Source organism: Natrix helvetica (assembly GCF_964273705.1).
Source record: "Natrix helvetica genome assembly, chromosome: 9".
Taxonomy (NCBI): domain Eukaryota; kingdom Metazoa; phylum Chordata; class Lepidosauria; order Squamata; family Natricidae; genus Natrix; species Natrix helvetica.
The window spans coordinates 14,909,409-14,927,535 of record NC_138560.1 but is presented as its reverse complement, the minus strand read 5'-3'; the positions used below and the strand labels follow the sequence as shown (position 1 = coordinate 14,927,535).

Here is an 18,127-nt window from a genome sequence, read left to right as displayed (position 1 = left end):
TTCTTCTTCTTCTTCATTCCGTTCCCTTTAACAGCAGAAGAGCCTCAGTTATTGTTGGCATCTCATTTTCTCATGTCAACACAATTCAGGAGATTGACTTAAGATGAGCATAACTCCTTAGATTCCTTGGTGGAATCAGGGATATAATAGCCACATCCTAATTTTCCTTGGATGCGGACTGGATTTGAAACTCCCCAACTTCAATATTGCAACAGGAACAATGAAGCGTTTTGTAGCTTCCTAAACCTTGGAGTCTATTCCCATCAAAGCTCTGAGATAAGTTACAAAATGACTTGGGGAAACTGTGAAGGACAATAACATAAAATAAGACCAGCGTATCACATTATTAAAGATCTTAGCATTCTTGCAATCTGTCCCAAATCCTGGACGAATGTACTCCAGGTTTCACTACTGATGACTGCCGTGTTAATTCTGAAAGTAATAAAATAGTAATGAGTGTCAGATACATGGATCTGTGAAGCTGCTCCTCACCGTAACCTCTAAATAGCAACCTGTATCTATACAGAATATACATTCTTGCACTGCTACACCTTGGAGTAATGGCTCAAAGGGAACATGCCAAAGATTTTTAAAGATTGTCAGTGCTTTGATTGATTTTGAAGCCGCTCCTGGTTGTTATACAGTTATAGCTGTAGTGGTTGCTCAGTTTTTGAAACAAAAGAGTGACGTTATTTTGAAGGTAGGCCTTCCAGCTCTTTATTTAGGAGCAAGAGTATGATCAAGGGTGAATATCAACTCCAGATTTAAAAAAAATTAAATGATACCTTCCCATATTTTCCAAATCTAAGAGAAGCCCAAGGGAAAGCAATTATTGTGTAATGCAGCTCCCAATTATTTCAATCCTTCATCTCCCTAAAATATTGCCTTAGAAAGGTGAAGAACAGACTTCTGAACACTGATGCTGCTGTTGAAAATCCAGAAGTCTGAGCAGTATTCTATATGGAGTACAACTACGGTACTTTTTAATCCCAAAATGGAGTGATGTGAGTGTATGCATCGTCCAAAAGGTATTTCTTGCTCTTTAAAATTTGAATGTTTGTCAGGAAAGGAGAAAAAAAATAGGGGAAATTGTATTAATTGAATTTTGCTTTTGAAAAATCCATTTCTGGATGCTGTTCCATGAACCTGCAAAAGGGAGAGAAAGGAGTATTAGTTGACAGGGATAAAGAATACCAGCATTTATGTCCCTCAGTCCCAGTCTCCCCCTCCCCCCAAGCTAAATTAGAAAGAAAGAGTTTTCAATTGTTTATGTTAGATAGTTTGGCTGCTGTATATAAAACAAGGTCTCAGAAAAGATACTTAGAACAGGGATCTCCAACCTGGCAACTTTAAGCCTGGCGGATTTCAACTCCCAGCTTTGCTGGCTGGGGAATTCTGGGAGTTGAAGTTGCCAAGTTGGAGACCCCTGCCTTAGAACAGGAGTGTCAAACTCATAGTGTTGTCACGTAACATATCAGGACTTTTCCCCCCTTCGCTAAACAGGGCGTGGGCGTGGCCAGCACGTGACGCATCTGGCCCGTGGGCTGGGAGTTTGACAGCCCTGCCTTAGAAGGATAATGCCCAAAACATCATTAGGTAATAAGGGAATCCAGTTTCCCTTTATTAATCCAGTTTCAGCCACAATTCTTTTTCTTTCTTCTTTCTTCTTTCTTTCTTTCTTTCTTTCTTTCTTTCTTTCTTTCTTTCTTTCTTTTTTCTTTCTTTCTTTCTTTCTTTCTTTCTTTCTTTCTTTCTTTCTTTCTTTCTCTCTCCCTCCCTTCCTTCCTTTCTTCTCTCTCTCTTTCTTTCATCAAACACTAGTCTCCGGAAGGAATGTACCTTTCCAAAAATGGGGAGTGACCAGTCCATGTAAAAGCAATAATAAATAATCCAATTATTATTTATAATAATATAACATTTTAGAATAGTAAAATACAGAAATTGCCATTTTGTTAGGTAGCAAATTTATAAGCTATCACTGTGACATTACTGGCCTTGACTTATGTAGAATCACATCAGCTCTGTCCGTCACACTATCAGTAAAACTGTCCCATTATGGAACCCAACAGTTGTAAACCGGCAATGACAAATCAATCAGATATTGCCCTTAGGAACGATTAGCTCCAGGTCAAATACGAATTTTCCAATGCAAGCAAATATTCTTGTTTGTGCATCGCTTGAATGAGATATTTCTTACTAGAGGTTTTGGAAATCATACTGTTCAGAAATAGCACTTTTGACATCCTTTTCCCATTACAATTGTTTCACCAAATGCCAGTTAGCAGAATCAGATCATGTTTAGTACTTAGAATTATTTTTAAGGGACGTGGTGGCTCAGTGACTAAGACACTGAGCTTGTTGATCAGAAGGTCGGCAGTTCAGCAGTTCGAATCCTAGTGCCGCATAACAGAGTGAGCTTCTATTACTTGTCCCTGCTTCTGCCAACCTAGCAGTTCGAAAGCACGTAAAAAATGCAAGTAAAAAAAACAGGGACCACCTTTCGTGGGAAGGTAACAGCGCTCTGTGCGCATTTGGCATTTAGTCATGTTGGCCACATGACCACGGAGACATCTTCGGGCAGCGCTGGCTCTTCGGCTTTGAGATGGAAATGAGCACTGCCCCCTAGGGTCGGGAACGACTAGCACATATGTGCGAGGGGGAACCTTTACCTATTAGTTTCAAGATATTTTACATTCTTGAAGTCTATGTAATTGGTGGAGTTCATCCAATTACATTTATGTAGGATCAGGATAAAGCTCCCATTTTATAGAAAGATATGGAAGGCTTTTGCCCCCTAACTTGCTCCACTGAAATACATAGAAACAGGGGCACGGAGTTACTCACAAAACTGACTCTAACTTACAAAGCTCAGAGCACATACTGATCACCTGAAAGTGCACCATTTCCCCCCCCCCCCACCCCCAAATTGTTTCATTTACTGATATGTTATTTAGCCAACCTACTGGGGGAGGACACTGTGAGTACTTCATGGGGTCACTTTCTCCACACTATCTGAAAACGTTAGCCAGCAGAAGGGCAAAGGGTAAAGTTTTAGAGCTAACAGACAAATTAAGAATATCGTTGGGGCCGAATGGCACTTTTCCAAGACTTCTTAATGAGCCAATCTGTAAAATAGCTGAATTATTAACTAAGAACACCCTTAATGATATCACACATAGTGGAAGAACTAAGACCCAAAGAAGAGACACAGTGGAGAGCTTGGAAGGAGGCGGAAGGCAAACAGCTCGTAACTTGGTGGACTGAAAGGGCTAAACTGCAGTGCAACATCCAGAACAAAAATTATACATTTTCTGAAAAGCATTGCTTGTTTGAATACCCCACTACTGATACTAGAAAAAGGCCTCCTATACAAGCCGTGACTCTATGTCTACGGAGATTAGCCAGGGAAAGAGGCAGAAATTGCCCCCACTTCTGGCTTTATCCCTTTTCTCTGCTTGGGCTATTTAGAATGACTGATGAAAAGCGTTTGACCTTTAGTTACCCCGCTTGCAACTTGATGCGCATCACCCTATCTGGCCTTAACAGGGGGAATTACTCACAGAAGCTTCTACTGAGATCTCTGACAAGCAGGGCAATAAAACAATAAAATGCATGATTGTCTAGTGAGCGGTGTGTTATCTGGCTTGGAGGCACATGGAGATTAGAGGCAGAGACACCACGTCATAGTTCAGGCCGAGATGGTACTGCCTGGCTTCGTAGTCTCTACACAGCACTTACTTGCTGGGCTGTCTTTATAAACGCCCTAGCCCCTTCCCCCCTCCCCCCCATTAGAGGGCAAGCCTGGAAAACAAGTTGATGCTCCCTTCTTCACAGTGTAAAACTGGCCTTACTCACTTTTTCAGTATGTCCTGCTTCTTCTGCTCGTCCGATGTCGGAAGCCCCATTGATTTCTGCCGCTGATCATACATCATTTTCTCAACCATGCTGCGTGTTTCACTATCTAAGTCTGATAACTTGGAAATTGAGAAAAATGTATTAGAGAAATTCATATTAATTTGATACATTTGTCGCTCACTTTCTAGATACCAGTTAATAAAGCCAAATTAATAACACTTGTATACATAGCAAGGAAAGGCTGATTTCCCTCTCCCCCGTTCCACAACCACCAAAACTGTCTTCTGTTGTAATCCTTGGTTTTCACGGTTGTATATTCAGCAGCAGCAGCACCTCATCAAGGCCTCTGAACAAGAGCTCCAGAGAGACAGCCAGCCGTTGAAACTTATCTAAATGTTTGAAGGAGGAAGTCTTTGCTTGCCAGGAGCAGCATGTAAAAAAGAAACTAAGACTTGCTTAGGAAAATATACATTAGATTGTACAGTAGGTTTTTTTTATTTAAAAAAAAACCAGTTTGCCGCTCCTTTCTTCTTGGGTGTTTGGAAACCACGCCCTGGAAAGGTTTTCCATCTTAAGTACTAGCTGTAAAGGAATTAAGAGCTGACCTTGAAAAAGGTATGAGTGAGCTGTTAAGCTGTTAGATTGGCTTTCAAACTGTTAATAAACCTTACAATAGCATAAAATTCCTGGCATCTCCACAGTTGTTTTTTTCCCCTTGTCCTGACCTACTTCAAAGAGCTAACAAAAAGGATTCCTGCCTGGGAGGGTCAGTCAGATGCTGCCATTTGTTGAAACAGACTGTGGTTACAATTCAATAAAGTAACGGATTCCATCGTGCTGCTAACAATAAACATTTCAAGAGTCTGTGAAACGCAATGACCCTAATCTTTCTCTATCACAGGAGGGTAAAGACAGTGCATGGTTGTCTCCTTTCTGAATTGTGGGTGCTGACCCACTTTAACCCATACCAAGTTGCAGGTGAGCAGCAGGGATCTGCTCTACCCTTGTTCATGTTAGCAGCTAGGATGGCTCCTTACTTCCAGTGGCAATCACAGGGGGTGGGGGGTTGGTAGCAGAGTTAAAACACTCTGCCGTGCAATAATCCCTGATAACTTGTGTGTGTGCGAAGAGTGTGGCTGTCTGGGTCACACCCACATCCACCAAGGTCACCAATCCAATCCAGAAGTGAAATATGGGCCACAAACGGCCGAGCAACACTCTTGAGTTAAAACAATACCTGACCAAAGAATCACTCACTTTTGAATTCTCAGGGTTAATTTTCTTGCTGTTAATCTCTGGGTCCGTTTGGACTAACTTGTTCCACCATTCCATCTTGTTGATCTACAGTGAAAAGAGAAATATTATTATGTAGAATATATCAGCTTCTTTGGATGTGGCATATAGAATAAGAACGTAACTTTTGTGATTTATGGATCCTGATGCATCACAATATTACTGCTTGCATGTTATTTGGGGTGTTAGGAATGCTCTATTAAACAAGTATTAAATATAAAGCAATCAGCATATATGAGAACTCTTGCAAAATCATCATTTCACTAAAATCCAGAAATGTTTGCTTTGTACCTTTTCCAAGTGCACTGTGACTATTTTCCCATCCTCAATCAGCCATGAGCTCTCCTCCACCTTCACCTCATTGCATAGGTCTCCATCAATTATGGGGGGATGGCCCTTTAAGCCCACCTTCAGGTGACGCCTCTGTATATCAACCACCATATCTTTTCCCTTCAGTTTGAAGCTCACATTGAATGGGACGGCCAACTAGAGAAAACAGGAAAAGAGAACAGTGAATTCTTCATGAAAACCTCAAGCAGGGAAGACATATACATCACTATTAATAGAATCCTAGGATTGCAAGGGACCTTGGAAGTCTTCTATCTATCCACTTGCCCAGGCCAGGAATCCTCAAACCAATGCAGATAAATGATTTTACCTGAATACTTCCATTGATGAAGCACCCATGATTCACGAGACAAACTGTTCCACTGTTAATTACTTCTTGTGTTCAGGTAATTCCTTCTTATTTCAAGTTTCAATATTGCTCTTAAAGCTGCCACCTCCTGGTTCTTGTCTTTCACTCGAGTGTAAGAGGATCCTTCCCTGTGACAGCCCTTTAAGTACTAGAAAACTACTACCATGTCTCCTTAGCCTTCTCTTCTTTAGCCTAAACATACTCAGTTATTGAACTTTTTCATTGATGGTAAAATCCTCACCATCTCTGTTGTTCTTATCTACACTTATAACAGTCTATTTCATTACAGTTCTGCTTATTGTTCTATTCCTGACACAGAATAACATTCTGTGGCCAATTCTAAAAGAAAGTGAAGCAGCTATTCATTAATTCGTAGATTCCCATAGTCAGATTTTTTTCCTTTATTATCCAAAAGAGACTTATGAATCACAATTAAATATTTCACTGATTCATTTTCCTCATAAAAATCAGAGACTATTATGTAAAACTTAGCATGTTCTTCAAAATCTACAACTTACATCCAGTTCAGAAAGAGTTTGCGTCCACCTGTAGTTTGGCAGGTCTGCTCCATTTCCAGAGTTTGGCTTAAGTTTGCCTTTGTCCTTCTCATCTTCCTCTTCTTCATCGGTATCCTTATATAACATAGGAATGTACATAAAATACTTTTCAGAACTTTTTAATGATGGATATTTTCTGTTCACTGCATTATTTATAGAGATGGCAATTCAGCTATTCTACATATATGGGTACAACTTTCTTAAAAGTCTTTTCTGCTTAAGGCAAGTTTTTAAAAAAAAACACCACAAAGGTCCTTTTGCCCAAATCCAATCTGGGGATAAGGTGGGGGGTGGAATATCCTCTGGCATATACCTGAATAAATGCTAGAATTTATGTTGTAGTTACAGTATTCTGGATAACACCTTCCTTATTTTCAACCATCTTAAAGCAATAATATAGCAAACAGATCAGCAATTGTCTTTTGTGCCAGCAGCTAAAATCGTGAAAAAGACATTACTTGCTTGCTGGATTCAGGAGATTTCACTTGGTTTTCAGCAGGCTTGACTGGTATGTTGATTGCATCGTTTTCTTTCTTCTCTTTGTTCTGTTTCAAAAGAGTATCACCTCTATAAGCCTGTTTTATTTGTGATATGCACATTTAAGCATCTTAGCAATAGCAGTAATCCAGGGGTGTCCAAACTTGGCAACTTTAAGACTTGTGGACTTCAACTCCCAGAATTCCCAAGCCAGCAGAGCAGAGCTGGCTGGGGAATTCTGGGAGTTGAAGTCCACAAGTCTTAAAGTTGCCAAGTTTGGACACCCCTGCAGTAATCCCATTTCATCACTCACATCCGATACAAATGATAGCACTGAATGGGCCACATAAAAATTAAAAAGGGGATTTTCCACATATACCACTGTTGTATTATGCCCCACCAATAGAGGGAAGCAGATTCATACCTGGTCTATTTCCAGTTGCAATCTTTCTGCCTCCTCATCAGTCAGCTCCTTAATCCTTGGCTCACTGTCTTCCTGTTTAGTTTCTTTGGCAAGTTTGGCGGCTCGTTCCGCTTTTTCCCGCTGTTCTGCTTCTTGACGAGCTTTCTTCTCTTTCTGGGCTTTCAGAGCAAGTTTGTTGTGGCGACTGAACGTCTCTGTGATTAACTGAGGTGAGAGAATAGAAAAGTAATGTAATGGGCACGACCGTTCTCAATTACACAAGCAGTAAAAATGATCTCAATTCAAGCTCCATAGCTGGTGACTGCATCCATGCAGTTTTCTTGGTAGAGATAAAAAACAAATGGGAGATCTCTTTCAAAAGATAGAATGTTCAGGACTGCTCCCAGCCCCCAAATTCCTTCAATGAGGGAAATCAAGATTGAGACTTAAAAAGTTAAAACTGTAGCCCACATTGTAAAACTATTCTCTCCCACCCACCAATTTGTTTTTACAGGGAGCTAAGGGTGTCAGACCTGTAAAGTTTATTTAAGGCAAAGATTCACACTCACTACTCCTAAAAATTTTGTTTCTCCTCCAAAAAGGACTGTATCAGGAAACTTAATAAATAAATAATAAATAAATAAATATTTATTTCTTAGCCGCACCCTCTCCCGAAGGACTCGGGGCGGTGTACAATGAAACATATGAAATAAATATGTGGACAAAACAAACAAATAACAGAGACATATACCGAGACATACACAAGGAGGAGGTCGGCTGATGAATAAAAAACAATTAGAATACAGTGATTAAAAAACCCCTACATAATTAAATATAATTAAAATACCCAATTAAAAACCCGTCAGGAGCGATATGGTTAGATCAAAGTTGAGCCAGGCCAGCTACTTGGAATAGGTGGGTCTTAAGCTTAATACGAAAGGAGCGGAGGTCAGAGGTATTCCTAATATCCGGAGGGAGGTCATTCCACAGGGCTGGGCCCGCCACAGAGAAGGCTCTACTCCTAGGCGCCGCCCCCCGACACTGTCTAGTGGACAGCACCTGGAGGAGGCCCTCTCTGTGCGAGCGGATTGGTCGCAGGGATGTATGGGGCAGAATACGATCCCGCAAGTAACTAGGTCCTGAGCCATGGAGCGCTTTAAAGATTGTTATCAAAACCTTGAAACGCACCCGATAGACCACAGGAAGCCAGTGCAGCTCGCGCAGGAACGGTGTCACATGGGAGTACCTAGTACTCCCCATAATTACCCGCGCGGCTGCGTTCTAGACCAACTGTAGCCTCCGGGTGCATTTCAAGGGAAGCCCCATGCAGAGAGCGTTACAGTAGTCCAAGCGAGACGTCACCAGCGCATGAGTGACTGTGCGTAAGGCGTCCCGGTCCAGTAGGGGGCGCAATTGGCGCACCAGGCGAACCTGGTGGAACGCCCCCCTTGCCACGGCTGTCACATGGTCATCCATGGACAGCCGGGCATCCAGGAGGACGCCCAAATTGCGCGCCCGCTCCACGGGGGCAAGTTGAATGCCCCCAATGGCCAATGATGGAGTTAATTGGCTGAACTGGGGAGCTGGTACCCACAGCCACTCCGTCTTGGAGGGGTTGAGCTTGAGTCGGTTGTCATCCATCCAGATCCGTACGGCTTCCACACACCGGGACATCACTTCGATGGCCTCGTTGGGGTGGTTCGGGGTGGAAAAGTACAGCTGAGTATCATCAGCGTACAGGTGGTATCCCACCCCGAAACCACGGATGATCTCACCCAGCGGCTTCATATATGTGTTGAACAGGAGTGGCGAGAGGACCGACCCCTGTGGCACCCCACAAGTAAGGGGGCGTAGGGTCGACCTCTCTTCTCCTGCCAACACACGCTGCGTCCGGCCAGAAAGGTAGGAGCCGAACTACCGCAAAACGGTGCCCCGGACCCCCAACCCCTCCAGCCGGCGCAGCAGGATACCATGGTCGATGGTATCAAAAGCCGCCGAGAGGTCTAATAGGACCAGGATAGAGGAACAACCTCTATCTCTGGCCCTCCAGAGATCATCCACCAACGCGACCAAGGCCGTCTCCGTGCTGTGACCGGGGCGGAAGCCGGACTGGCGCGGGTCTAGATAATCATTTTCCTCCAGATGACGTGGAAACTGGTAGGCCACCACACTCTCTACAACCTTCGCCAAAAAGGGAAGGTTGGAGACAGGACGATAATTGGCCAGCTCCAAAGGGTCCAGGGAAGGCTTCTTGAGCAAGGGTCTCACCACCGCCTCTTTCAAGGCGGCCGGGAGAGACCCCTCGCTCAACGAAGCATTCACTAGGCCCAGGAGCCAGTCTCGTGTAACCTCCCAGGATGCCAGTACAAGCCAGGAGGGGCACGGGTCCAATAAACATGTGGTGGGTCGCAGTCGTCCACGCATTCTGTCCAAATCCTCGATGGCAACCAAGTCAAACTCCTCCCAGATCGATTCCTCAAGACTCGCCATGGACGTCTCCATTGGACCACTGACAGGGACCCAATCCCTCCGGATTTGAGCGATTTTATCCTGCAGATATTTACCAAATTCCTCTGCCCTGCCCTGTAGAGGGGCCTCCTGCGGCCTCTGAAACAAGAGGGAGCGGGACACCCGAAACAGGGCGGCAGGGCGGTTCTCCGCGGATGCAATGAGAGTGGCACAATATTGGCATTTGGCCACTCTCAATGCCACAAGGTACGTCCTTAAATGGGCTCGTGCCTGTGTTCGATCAAATTCGGAGCGAGAGGATCTCCAACGACTCTCTAGACGTCTCTTGCGGCATTTCATCACCCTTAGTTCCTCGGTAAACCAAGGGGCCAGGGTGGATCGTTGCCGCCGGAGAGGCTGCAAAGGCGCCACCCGGTTCAAGGCCCCGGTAGTCGCATTATTCCACGCGACCACCAGGTCCTCTACCCGGGGGCGGGTCAAGGTTACAGGAGGTAGCCCAAGCTCCGTCTGGAACCTATCAGGTTCCATCAGGCGCCTGGGGCGGAACCATCTGGTACTTTCTGGTTCCGCCTCCCCGCAGCGGGAGGTAGCACCAGGGAAGTCAAGACGAAGGAGTGAGTGATCTGACCATGACAGGGGAGTGATGGTTAAGTCCCCTCCTCCCAGATCACTCAGCCACTGGCCAGAGACAAAAACAAGGTCCAGAGTGTGTCCTCCCTAATGTGTCGGGCCCTGAATCATTTGAGTCAGGTCCATGGCTGTCATGGAAGCCATGAACTCCCGAACCCCCTCTGATGCTTCTCCCATCGATGGCAGGTTAAAATCCCCCATCACTAAAAGTTTGGGGGTCTCAACCGTCACCGATGCGATCAGCTCGAGGAGTTCGGGCAGGGCCGCTGATGTATAGCGAGGAGCCAGGTATACTATCAGCAGGCCCAACTGTCTCCCAGGGCCCCATTTCACAACAAGGGATTCACATCCGGACGTCTGTGGCACAGTAGACTCCCTCGGCTCTAAGTCCTCCCGAATAATTACTGCCACCCCACCGCCCCTTCCCTGGGCCCGGGGCTGGTGAAATGCTCGGTAGCCTGGTGGGCACATTTCCACGAGGGGAAGACCTCCCTCGTGGCCCAACCAGGTCTCCGTTATTCCGGCGAGGTCCGGTTCCCCCTCTAAAATTAGATCGTGAATGAGGGGGGCCTTGTTAACAACGGACCTCGCATTGCATAACAACAGCCTCAGGCCTTGGGTCTGTAACTCTTGACCACCTAGAACGCGGGGGTTGGTACAAGCGACCGGGTGTAACCAGCAACCACGGTCTCCCAACCGACTGTAAGTTCTTAATCTGTCCTCGTATCTGCCCCTCCCTGCGACCGTTGGAATTAAAGAGCCCTGTATAGGAATGATATCCTCCCCCTCCTCCTCCCTTCCGCTCCTTCTGCTCGCGACCACACCTGGAGGCCCGGCTCTCACATCGCTCCTGATCTGACCCACCCACCCCACAACCCCTGAGCCCCCACCCCTACAAATTTTTAAAAAACAACTAACTAAAAACCCCCTAAGTCTCCGCTTCCTCCACCTCTCGGGATTAATAAATCCGTCATCAAGGTGGGCCCTCGAAAGGGCGGAGGGCCACACCTGCGAGAGGGGGGACTCTCGCAGTAGGATCAGGTCTGACCTTAAATACATAGAGTGTTAAAAGAGTTCGTCGTCGGGGCTTAGGGTCTATGCTGAAGATGTCATAATCCAGTAAAAATTTGAAAAGCATGGTTGCAGCAAAACAGAATAGTCCAGTCATTAGTCTTAGATGGGGGGGGGTGATGGTGATAGGTTGGTTAGATGACAATCAAGAGGTGGGGGCGGTGGGTGGTAGGTGGCGGATGGCAAGGGGTAGTTGTGGGTGGTAGGTGGCGGATGGCAAGGGGTAGTTGGACTGTAGTTGGAATAGGCAGGGGGCAGATGGTCAATCAGCAGTAAATCATATAGGGTAGGAAGAAGTCCTCTAGGGCTCACGCAGATGGAATCCGGGGCAGTTGTTAATAAATAGTCAGCAGGGGGGGGGGGTAGGTGGGGTGCAGTCAGAGTGCACGATGATAAGGGCCTCCTGGCAATCCACCAACAAAGCTCCCCCCCCCCCCCGGTCTCTATACAGCCTCCTGAATCGTAGTCCTATTCCTACCAGGTCCTCGGCTTTTAATCCTGCCTTGGCCTGCAGCTGCGAATTTGGCCCCCAAACCACCATTCCAGGCCCCAACGCCGCTCCCTAATAGTTGTTGAAAGTTTTTTAGAATAATAAAACTGATCTGTTCCTTTCCAAAGAGTCTACAGTAGGAAAGAACAGCCTTTGTCCACAATTTAGACAAGTCCTGAGGGTCAGGGCTACAGTGTATTTGCTCCAAGTGGTGACACAATCATTTGACTGCACAACTGGCTTAATTTCAAGGGTTCCCCATGATGGGTGACCTTCACGGCTACTGCAGCAGCCAAGGGTCGTGAACAGAAGTGCTGAAATTGGTAACACATAATCTATTTTGCCCTTTGGATGGTGACATGTTGGAGACGCATGCCAACTTCTGACCTTGTCTACTGCTGCGAATTTGAAAAAAGGGACAGAAGAAACGGGCTCTTTAAGTGGTGAACAACTGGATATCTTAGTCTTTATATAAAAGCTTAGTAATTGCTGGCTTCCTCATTTAACAAAATCTGAGTTTAAATTCTAGTGGTTTTGTTCCTTTCATGGAATGCTCATTTTACTAATTTAAGGAGCAAACAGATTTTAAACAGCACTATTCTAGATACTTCTTCTATTGCACCACCATAGAGGAAGTATACTCTGTTCCCTAACTTCTGCTGTACTAGGATACCTATAGGTTTACTTAATTCCACAAGATTTAAATACTATATACATATACACCTGTAAGTATTACTTTCCAATTTTCTATACTGTATCAGCATTAGAAACAGATTTTGATTGACTTTTGAAGACAAAAGGTTTGCGTCAACACTGTACATCCTGTACACAAAAGTGACAGCCACTTTTGAAAGGCTTTGTAAGTAATAATAACATTTGGAAGAAATATATAAAATGGCTTGAGCATATTTTAAAAATCTAAATAGTTTCATAAATTAAATGTTCTACTTAAGCTGCTCACTCATACCGAATGAATCACAAATTATTCATTCCCTCCCCTCAAAAGTTCACAAACATTGTTTGGAACACTTAGGGAAGAGATGTTAAAATAAAAAAATGATTTGTCATACTGCCTCATCACTCTATCAGTGAAACAGAGTGATTTGGAATAGAGTGGATCATGTAGAACATTTTACAAAATCAGGCTAGAGAAACTCTGCTCTTTGGGAACAAACCACTGTTGAAGAAGTGGGCGTAGTACTTTCCAGGAGAGAACAAATAAAATAAACTGGTATTATTGATCCTCAGGTGTCTGAGTCAGACCAATACATTTTTTGACATGCTAGCTTTTCAACCAGCCTTTGGTCAAAGCTTAACCAAATAAAATAACCCAAACCCTCTGTTATTGTCATACTCTGAAATAAACCTGCTCAATTAAGGTCAGACATTAGATAATGTGGCCTCTCCAATTTCTTTCCAGAGCCAGCAACTCAGTGGGATGGAATTGCAATATAACAAAATCAAGGAAAAATGGGAGATTTAAAAGCACATTGTGGGAAATATTTCAATTTTCCTTAACGAGAAAAAGATCTTTATAAACTAAATCATATACCTTCTCAGCAGCACCTTCTTCTCCCCCCACAAAGAAATCAGTTTTGCGTCTCAGGAAACTGAAAAAGGTATTCACAAGCTGTAAGAAACGAAAGTACCATAGTCAAGGATAAGCAGTTCAAATTTCAACCTACATGAACATATTTTTACATAAAAAACATATAGAAGTGACCCACCTACCCAGGTTGCTTGTGCAGATCCTGTTTAGTGTACTGGTTAAGGTGTTGGAGTCAAAATTGGGGAGACATTGAGTTTTAGTCCTCCCTTAGGTAGGAAAACTGACTAGGTGACTTTGGACTAGACAATCTTTCTCAGCTCAGCCCACCTCACAGGGTTGTGCTGGGGGAAAAACAGGAGGTAGGAGCATTATATATCCTGCCCTGAGTTGTACAAAAGTAAAGGCAGGGTACAAATATTATAGACTAGATAATATAAGCAATGCTATTTGGTAATACTAGTGATTCGTCTGCTTCCCCCAAGATACAACCTCCAATAAACTACTCCAGATTCAATTATTTTAGAACAAATATCCATTCAAGGAAGTTTGACCAACCAAAATTTTTAACATCACCCTGCAAACTTTTTTACTACAGTAGTCCACTTTAATGTAGACAATAATGTAGATCATTATTGAGATAGCTTTTTAATGTTCTGAACAAGCTATCTCAATAATGGATCCCCGGTTGAGTTTTTAATGCAGTTGTGGCAGTGGTGAGTTCCGGATCCCGCTGCAACCAGTGCGGTGCAACAGTACCAGGTGCCCACATGAATGCGCGCAGCGCACGCATGCGTACTTACCACCCGCGATGCCATATGCTCCGTGTGCAGAAGGCCAAAAACCTCAAATACTGGTAAGGAGCGCGGGCGGGCCCGAAGCACTGTACCAGAACGGTACCTGGTGCTCCCGGCACCAGGTACCATAACCCACTGAGTTGTGCTAATGCTACTTTTTCTTACACCTTTTCAAATAAAGCCAAAAGTGTAAAGGATCAACTGGTCTGTCAGAACAAGCATGCGTTTCCATCTGGTAGACTGACTATTCTATCTGGTAGATGACTTCACTGTTTAAGTGTAGCCATTTCTAGATTTTCGTCTCCTGGTTAATTAACCTGCTTCACTGGTAAGGGGAACCAAGTCAATAGGAAAGGACTTTGTAAAGCCTTTCTGAACTGAATTTTTTACTGTTATAATTTATAAATCTGTAAGAAATTTCATGTCTGCCACTGGCCAACTTTTTATTGTTATATTAACCTCAGGCCTTTTAGAAATTATCTAGAAGTTCAGCAGTGAGATATTCTATAGCATTATGGCTGCTTGAAGTGGGATTTCCTTTAATAATTATTAATTAGTGAATAATTATTAATTATTAATTAAATGCAAATCCTAGGGAAGTTCTCCACGTGCTAGGCAATAAGAGAAAGTGACACGTTTTCTTTTAAGATTTCCTTGACAAATTTTATAGAATTCAGGTGTATTCCACCATTTGCAATAGGTGCCAGAAGACTTTAGCTGGAACCTATTATATTACTATTGAAATATAAAACATATTGACAAAATTATGTAATTTTTTCCCACTCTAAACATTTAATTACCATGTTTCCCCGAAAATACGACTTGTCCCAAAACTAACGCCTTGCAACATTTTTCGCGTGGGCAAAAATATAAGCCCACCCCTGAAAATAAACCGCCTGGACAACCCCCCCCCTCCGGCCAGACAGAGCACCGCTCACTGACCTAGTGGTATCCCAAAGGCAGCAAGCTGCGGGAGCCGGGAGGGGAAGGCACTCATGTTGCTTGCTGCCTTCGGGATACTGCTAGGTTGGGGAATGGCGTTCTGCCTGGCCGGAGGGGGGAGTTGCTGCACGGCTGTTCCCTTGCGAGCAGGCTCCCGAAGAGCCGGGCACAGCCTCAGGGGCGAAACAGCCATGAGATGACCACGCTCACGAGCAGCCGCCCGGCAAACCCCCTCTCCAGCCGGGCAGAGCGCCATTCACTGACCTAGGGGGGTATCACTAAGGTGCCAAGCCACATGGCGCTCTGCCCACTCCCCAGCTTCCGCAGCTTGGCACATTCGGGATATCCCCTAGGTCAGTGCATGGAGCTCTGCCCGGCTGGAGGGGGGGGTGTTGCGCGAGTGCCTATTCCGTCCCCAGCCTCACCGAGCCCTCCGGAGAGCCTCTGGAGGGGGGGCTGTTTTCTCCCTCCCCAGGCTCCTATAAAGCCTCTGGAGCCTGGGGAGGGCGAAAAATGGCTTAAAAAAAAAAGGCTAGTCAGCTGGCCAGCTTACACATGCACGCTGGCCAGCTGACAGGGCAATGCCTCGCGTGCCCTGACAAATGGCTCCGTGTGTTAATGCCACTTTATAATGCCTTGGTAAGGCCACACTTGGAATACTGCATCCACTTTTGGTCGCTACGATGTAGAAAAGATGCGGAGACTCTAGAAAGAGTGCAGAGAAGAGCAACAAAGAGGATTAGGGGACTGTAGACTAAAACATAGGAAGTAAGGTTGCAGGAACTGAGTAGGTCTAGTTTAATGAAAAGAAGGACATGATAGCAGTCTTCCAATATCTCAGGGGTTGCCACAAAGAAGAGGGAGTCAAGCTATTCTCCAAGGCACCTGAGGGCAGGACAAGAAGCAATGGGTGGAAACTAATCAAGGGGGGAAGCTACTTAGAACTGAGGAGAAATTTCCTGACAGTGAGAACAATTAATCAGTGGAACAACTTGCCTCCAGAAGTTGTGAATGCCGCAACACTGGCGGTTTTTAAGAAGATGCTGGGTAGCCATTTGTCTGAAACGATATAGGGTTTCCTGCTTAGGCAGGGGGTTGGGCTAGAAGACCTCCAAGGTCCCTTCCAACTCTGCTATTGCATTGTATACATATACATGTATATTCATATTCATATATATATGTTTGTGTTGTATTTGTGCTGATAAGTAAATAAAGGGAGACTAGTATAGATCTATTTCAAGCTATTTAGCTCTCATCAGCTAGCCATACCCTTACTGGGATTAGAACCTGGGCTGTATTACATATTTGGGCATACCAGGGGTTGTAACACAAATACATATATATATGTATATGTATATATGCATATATTTGAATGTGTGTATGTATATATGTCTCTCTCTGTGTGTGTGTGTGTGTATATATATATATATATATATATATATATATATGTATGTATGTATGTATGTATGTATGTATGTGCGTGCGTGCGTGCGTATGTGTGTGTGTGTGTGTATATATATATATATATATATATATATATATATACACATACATACATACACACACACACACACACATATATACACATTCAAATATATGCATATATATTCATACACACACACACAAACAAACACAAAATGTATTATTTTATATTATTTAACCCTTTCCAAATGCTACCGTTCAACATGGGAACCTTCACCCCATATAGACCCAGATAACAGCCTCACCATCCTCGGCTTTCCCTGAAACAGAGATACAAGTTCCACATTTTAAAAACCGTTTCGGGGATTTCGTACGGAACTTTGCCTTCGTGAGTTGGGGGGTGGGACGGGACGTTTATTGGGCTCGTCTGAGCGTTAATTTCGCCGAAGAGGAGGAGGACAGGCCTGCAATTGATGCCGCCTCAGACCAACCGTCTCCCTCTCCTCACGTGAGATGCTCCGGGGGGTTCTCAAGGGGGACAGCCACCCTCTCTCCCCCGCTGTGATTCCGCGAGGGAAGGAAAGGACTCCGAGGCGGAGGGGCTCCAAAATGGAAGGGAAGAAGGAACGCCCGCTCGTCCCCTCCATTTTACCTCACGCACGCCGCCCTGGTGCTGCTGGGCCATGGCGAGCAACATGCCATCGAATCGCTCCTCGTGGTCGGCAGCCTCTTCCCCGCTAGCCCCCATGACGTCGGGATCGCTCGGCTGAGATGCTCCGTTTCCTTTTCAGGGCCGCTCGGCTCGCCTCAGCACGCACCCCTACGACGGCAACCGGAAACGGAAAAGAGAAGCGCATTCTGGCCAACCCATTCCGGAAAGCTTTTGGCCAACCGTCGAACGCGCCATCTTTGATTGGCAGCCAGCTCTCTCAATCGGCGACGAGAGGAAGTCAAAAGACGGCCCGCTAGCCCGCCTCCCCCGTGTTTGGCGTCGGTTGCTACGGTTACCGCCTCTTATAAGAGGGGGGGGAGGATGATGGGAAATTCCACAACGCACGTTCGCGGCCGGTGCGAAGAGGATGCTTTGGTCGTCTGCAATAAAACGTCTGAAAAGACCTTACTGAAGCTTTGAATTTATAGCTTTTATTCCCCGCTTCTTTTCTTCATGTTAGGCTCCCTTCCACCAACATCTCTGTAAAGTGATTAGACGATGCGAGTCCATTGTTTGTCTTCTCTAAGGTTCTTACCTAGCGTTTTAATATTTTATATTATTTAATCTTTAACATTTTAAATAAATATTCAATGCTTTTTATTGTAGAGCACCTTTCAATATTGTTATTTCATTGTTTTTAATTGCATGTTCATCCACCCACAAAAATAAACTGGCCGAACGAACCCATAATCTTGCAGAGCAGAGGTGCAACGTGTATTATTCGAAAAACACACGTGTGACTGCCCACACCACTGTATTTTGCACC

General features: G+C 44.7%; 1 protein-coding gene across 1 annotated transcript; it reads right to left on the bottom strand.

The window, feature by feature from the left end:
- Nucleotides 1-689: 689 nt before the first annotated feature.
- On the bottom strand, nt 690-17,504 carry NUDC (nuclear distribution C, dynein complex regulator). Its single transcript, XM_081961910.1, has 9 exons — nt 17,302-17,504; nt 13,495-13,572; nt 7,304-7,507; nt 6,861-6,947; nt 6,364-6,477; nt 5,440-5,634; nt 5,113-5,196; nt 3,856-3,974; nt 690-1,146 (listed from the first exon to the last, which is right to left on the bottom strand). The coding sequence occupies exons 1-9, from the start codon at nt 17,395-17,397 to the stop codon at nt 1,095-1,097; spliced, it is 1,029 nt and encodes a 342-aa protein (XP_081818036.1). The 5' UTR covers nt 17,398-17,504; the 3' UTR covers nt 690-1,094.
- Nucleotides 17,505-18,127: the final 623 nt, after the last annotated feature.

Excerpts from the sequence above, each read along its gene's own strand:
- NUDC (XM_081961910.1), bottom strand. The coding sequence starts at position 17,397 with ATGGGGGCTAGCGGGGAAGAGGCTGCCGACCACGAGGAGCGATTCGAT. Across the intron at positions 6,948-7,303 it reads TGCAACTGGAAATAGACCAG|AACAAAGAGAAGAAAGAAAA; the intron begins GTATGAATCTGC and ends CTTTTGAAACAG. Across the intron at positions 5,635-6,363 it reads AAACTCTTTCTGAACTGGAT|TTGGCCGTCCCATTCAATGT; the intron begins GTAAGTTGTAGA and ends TGTTTTCTCTAG.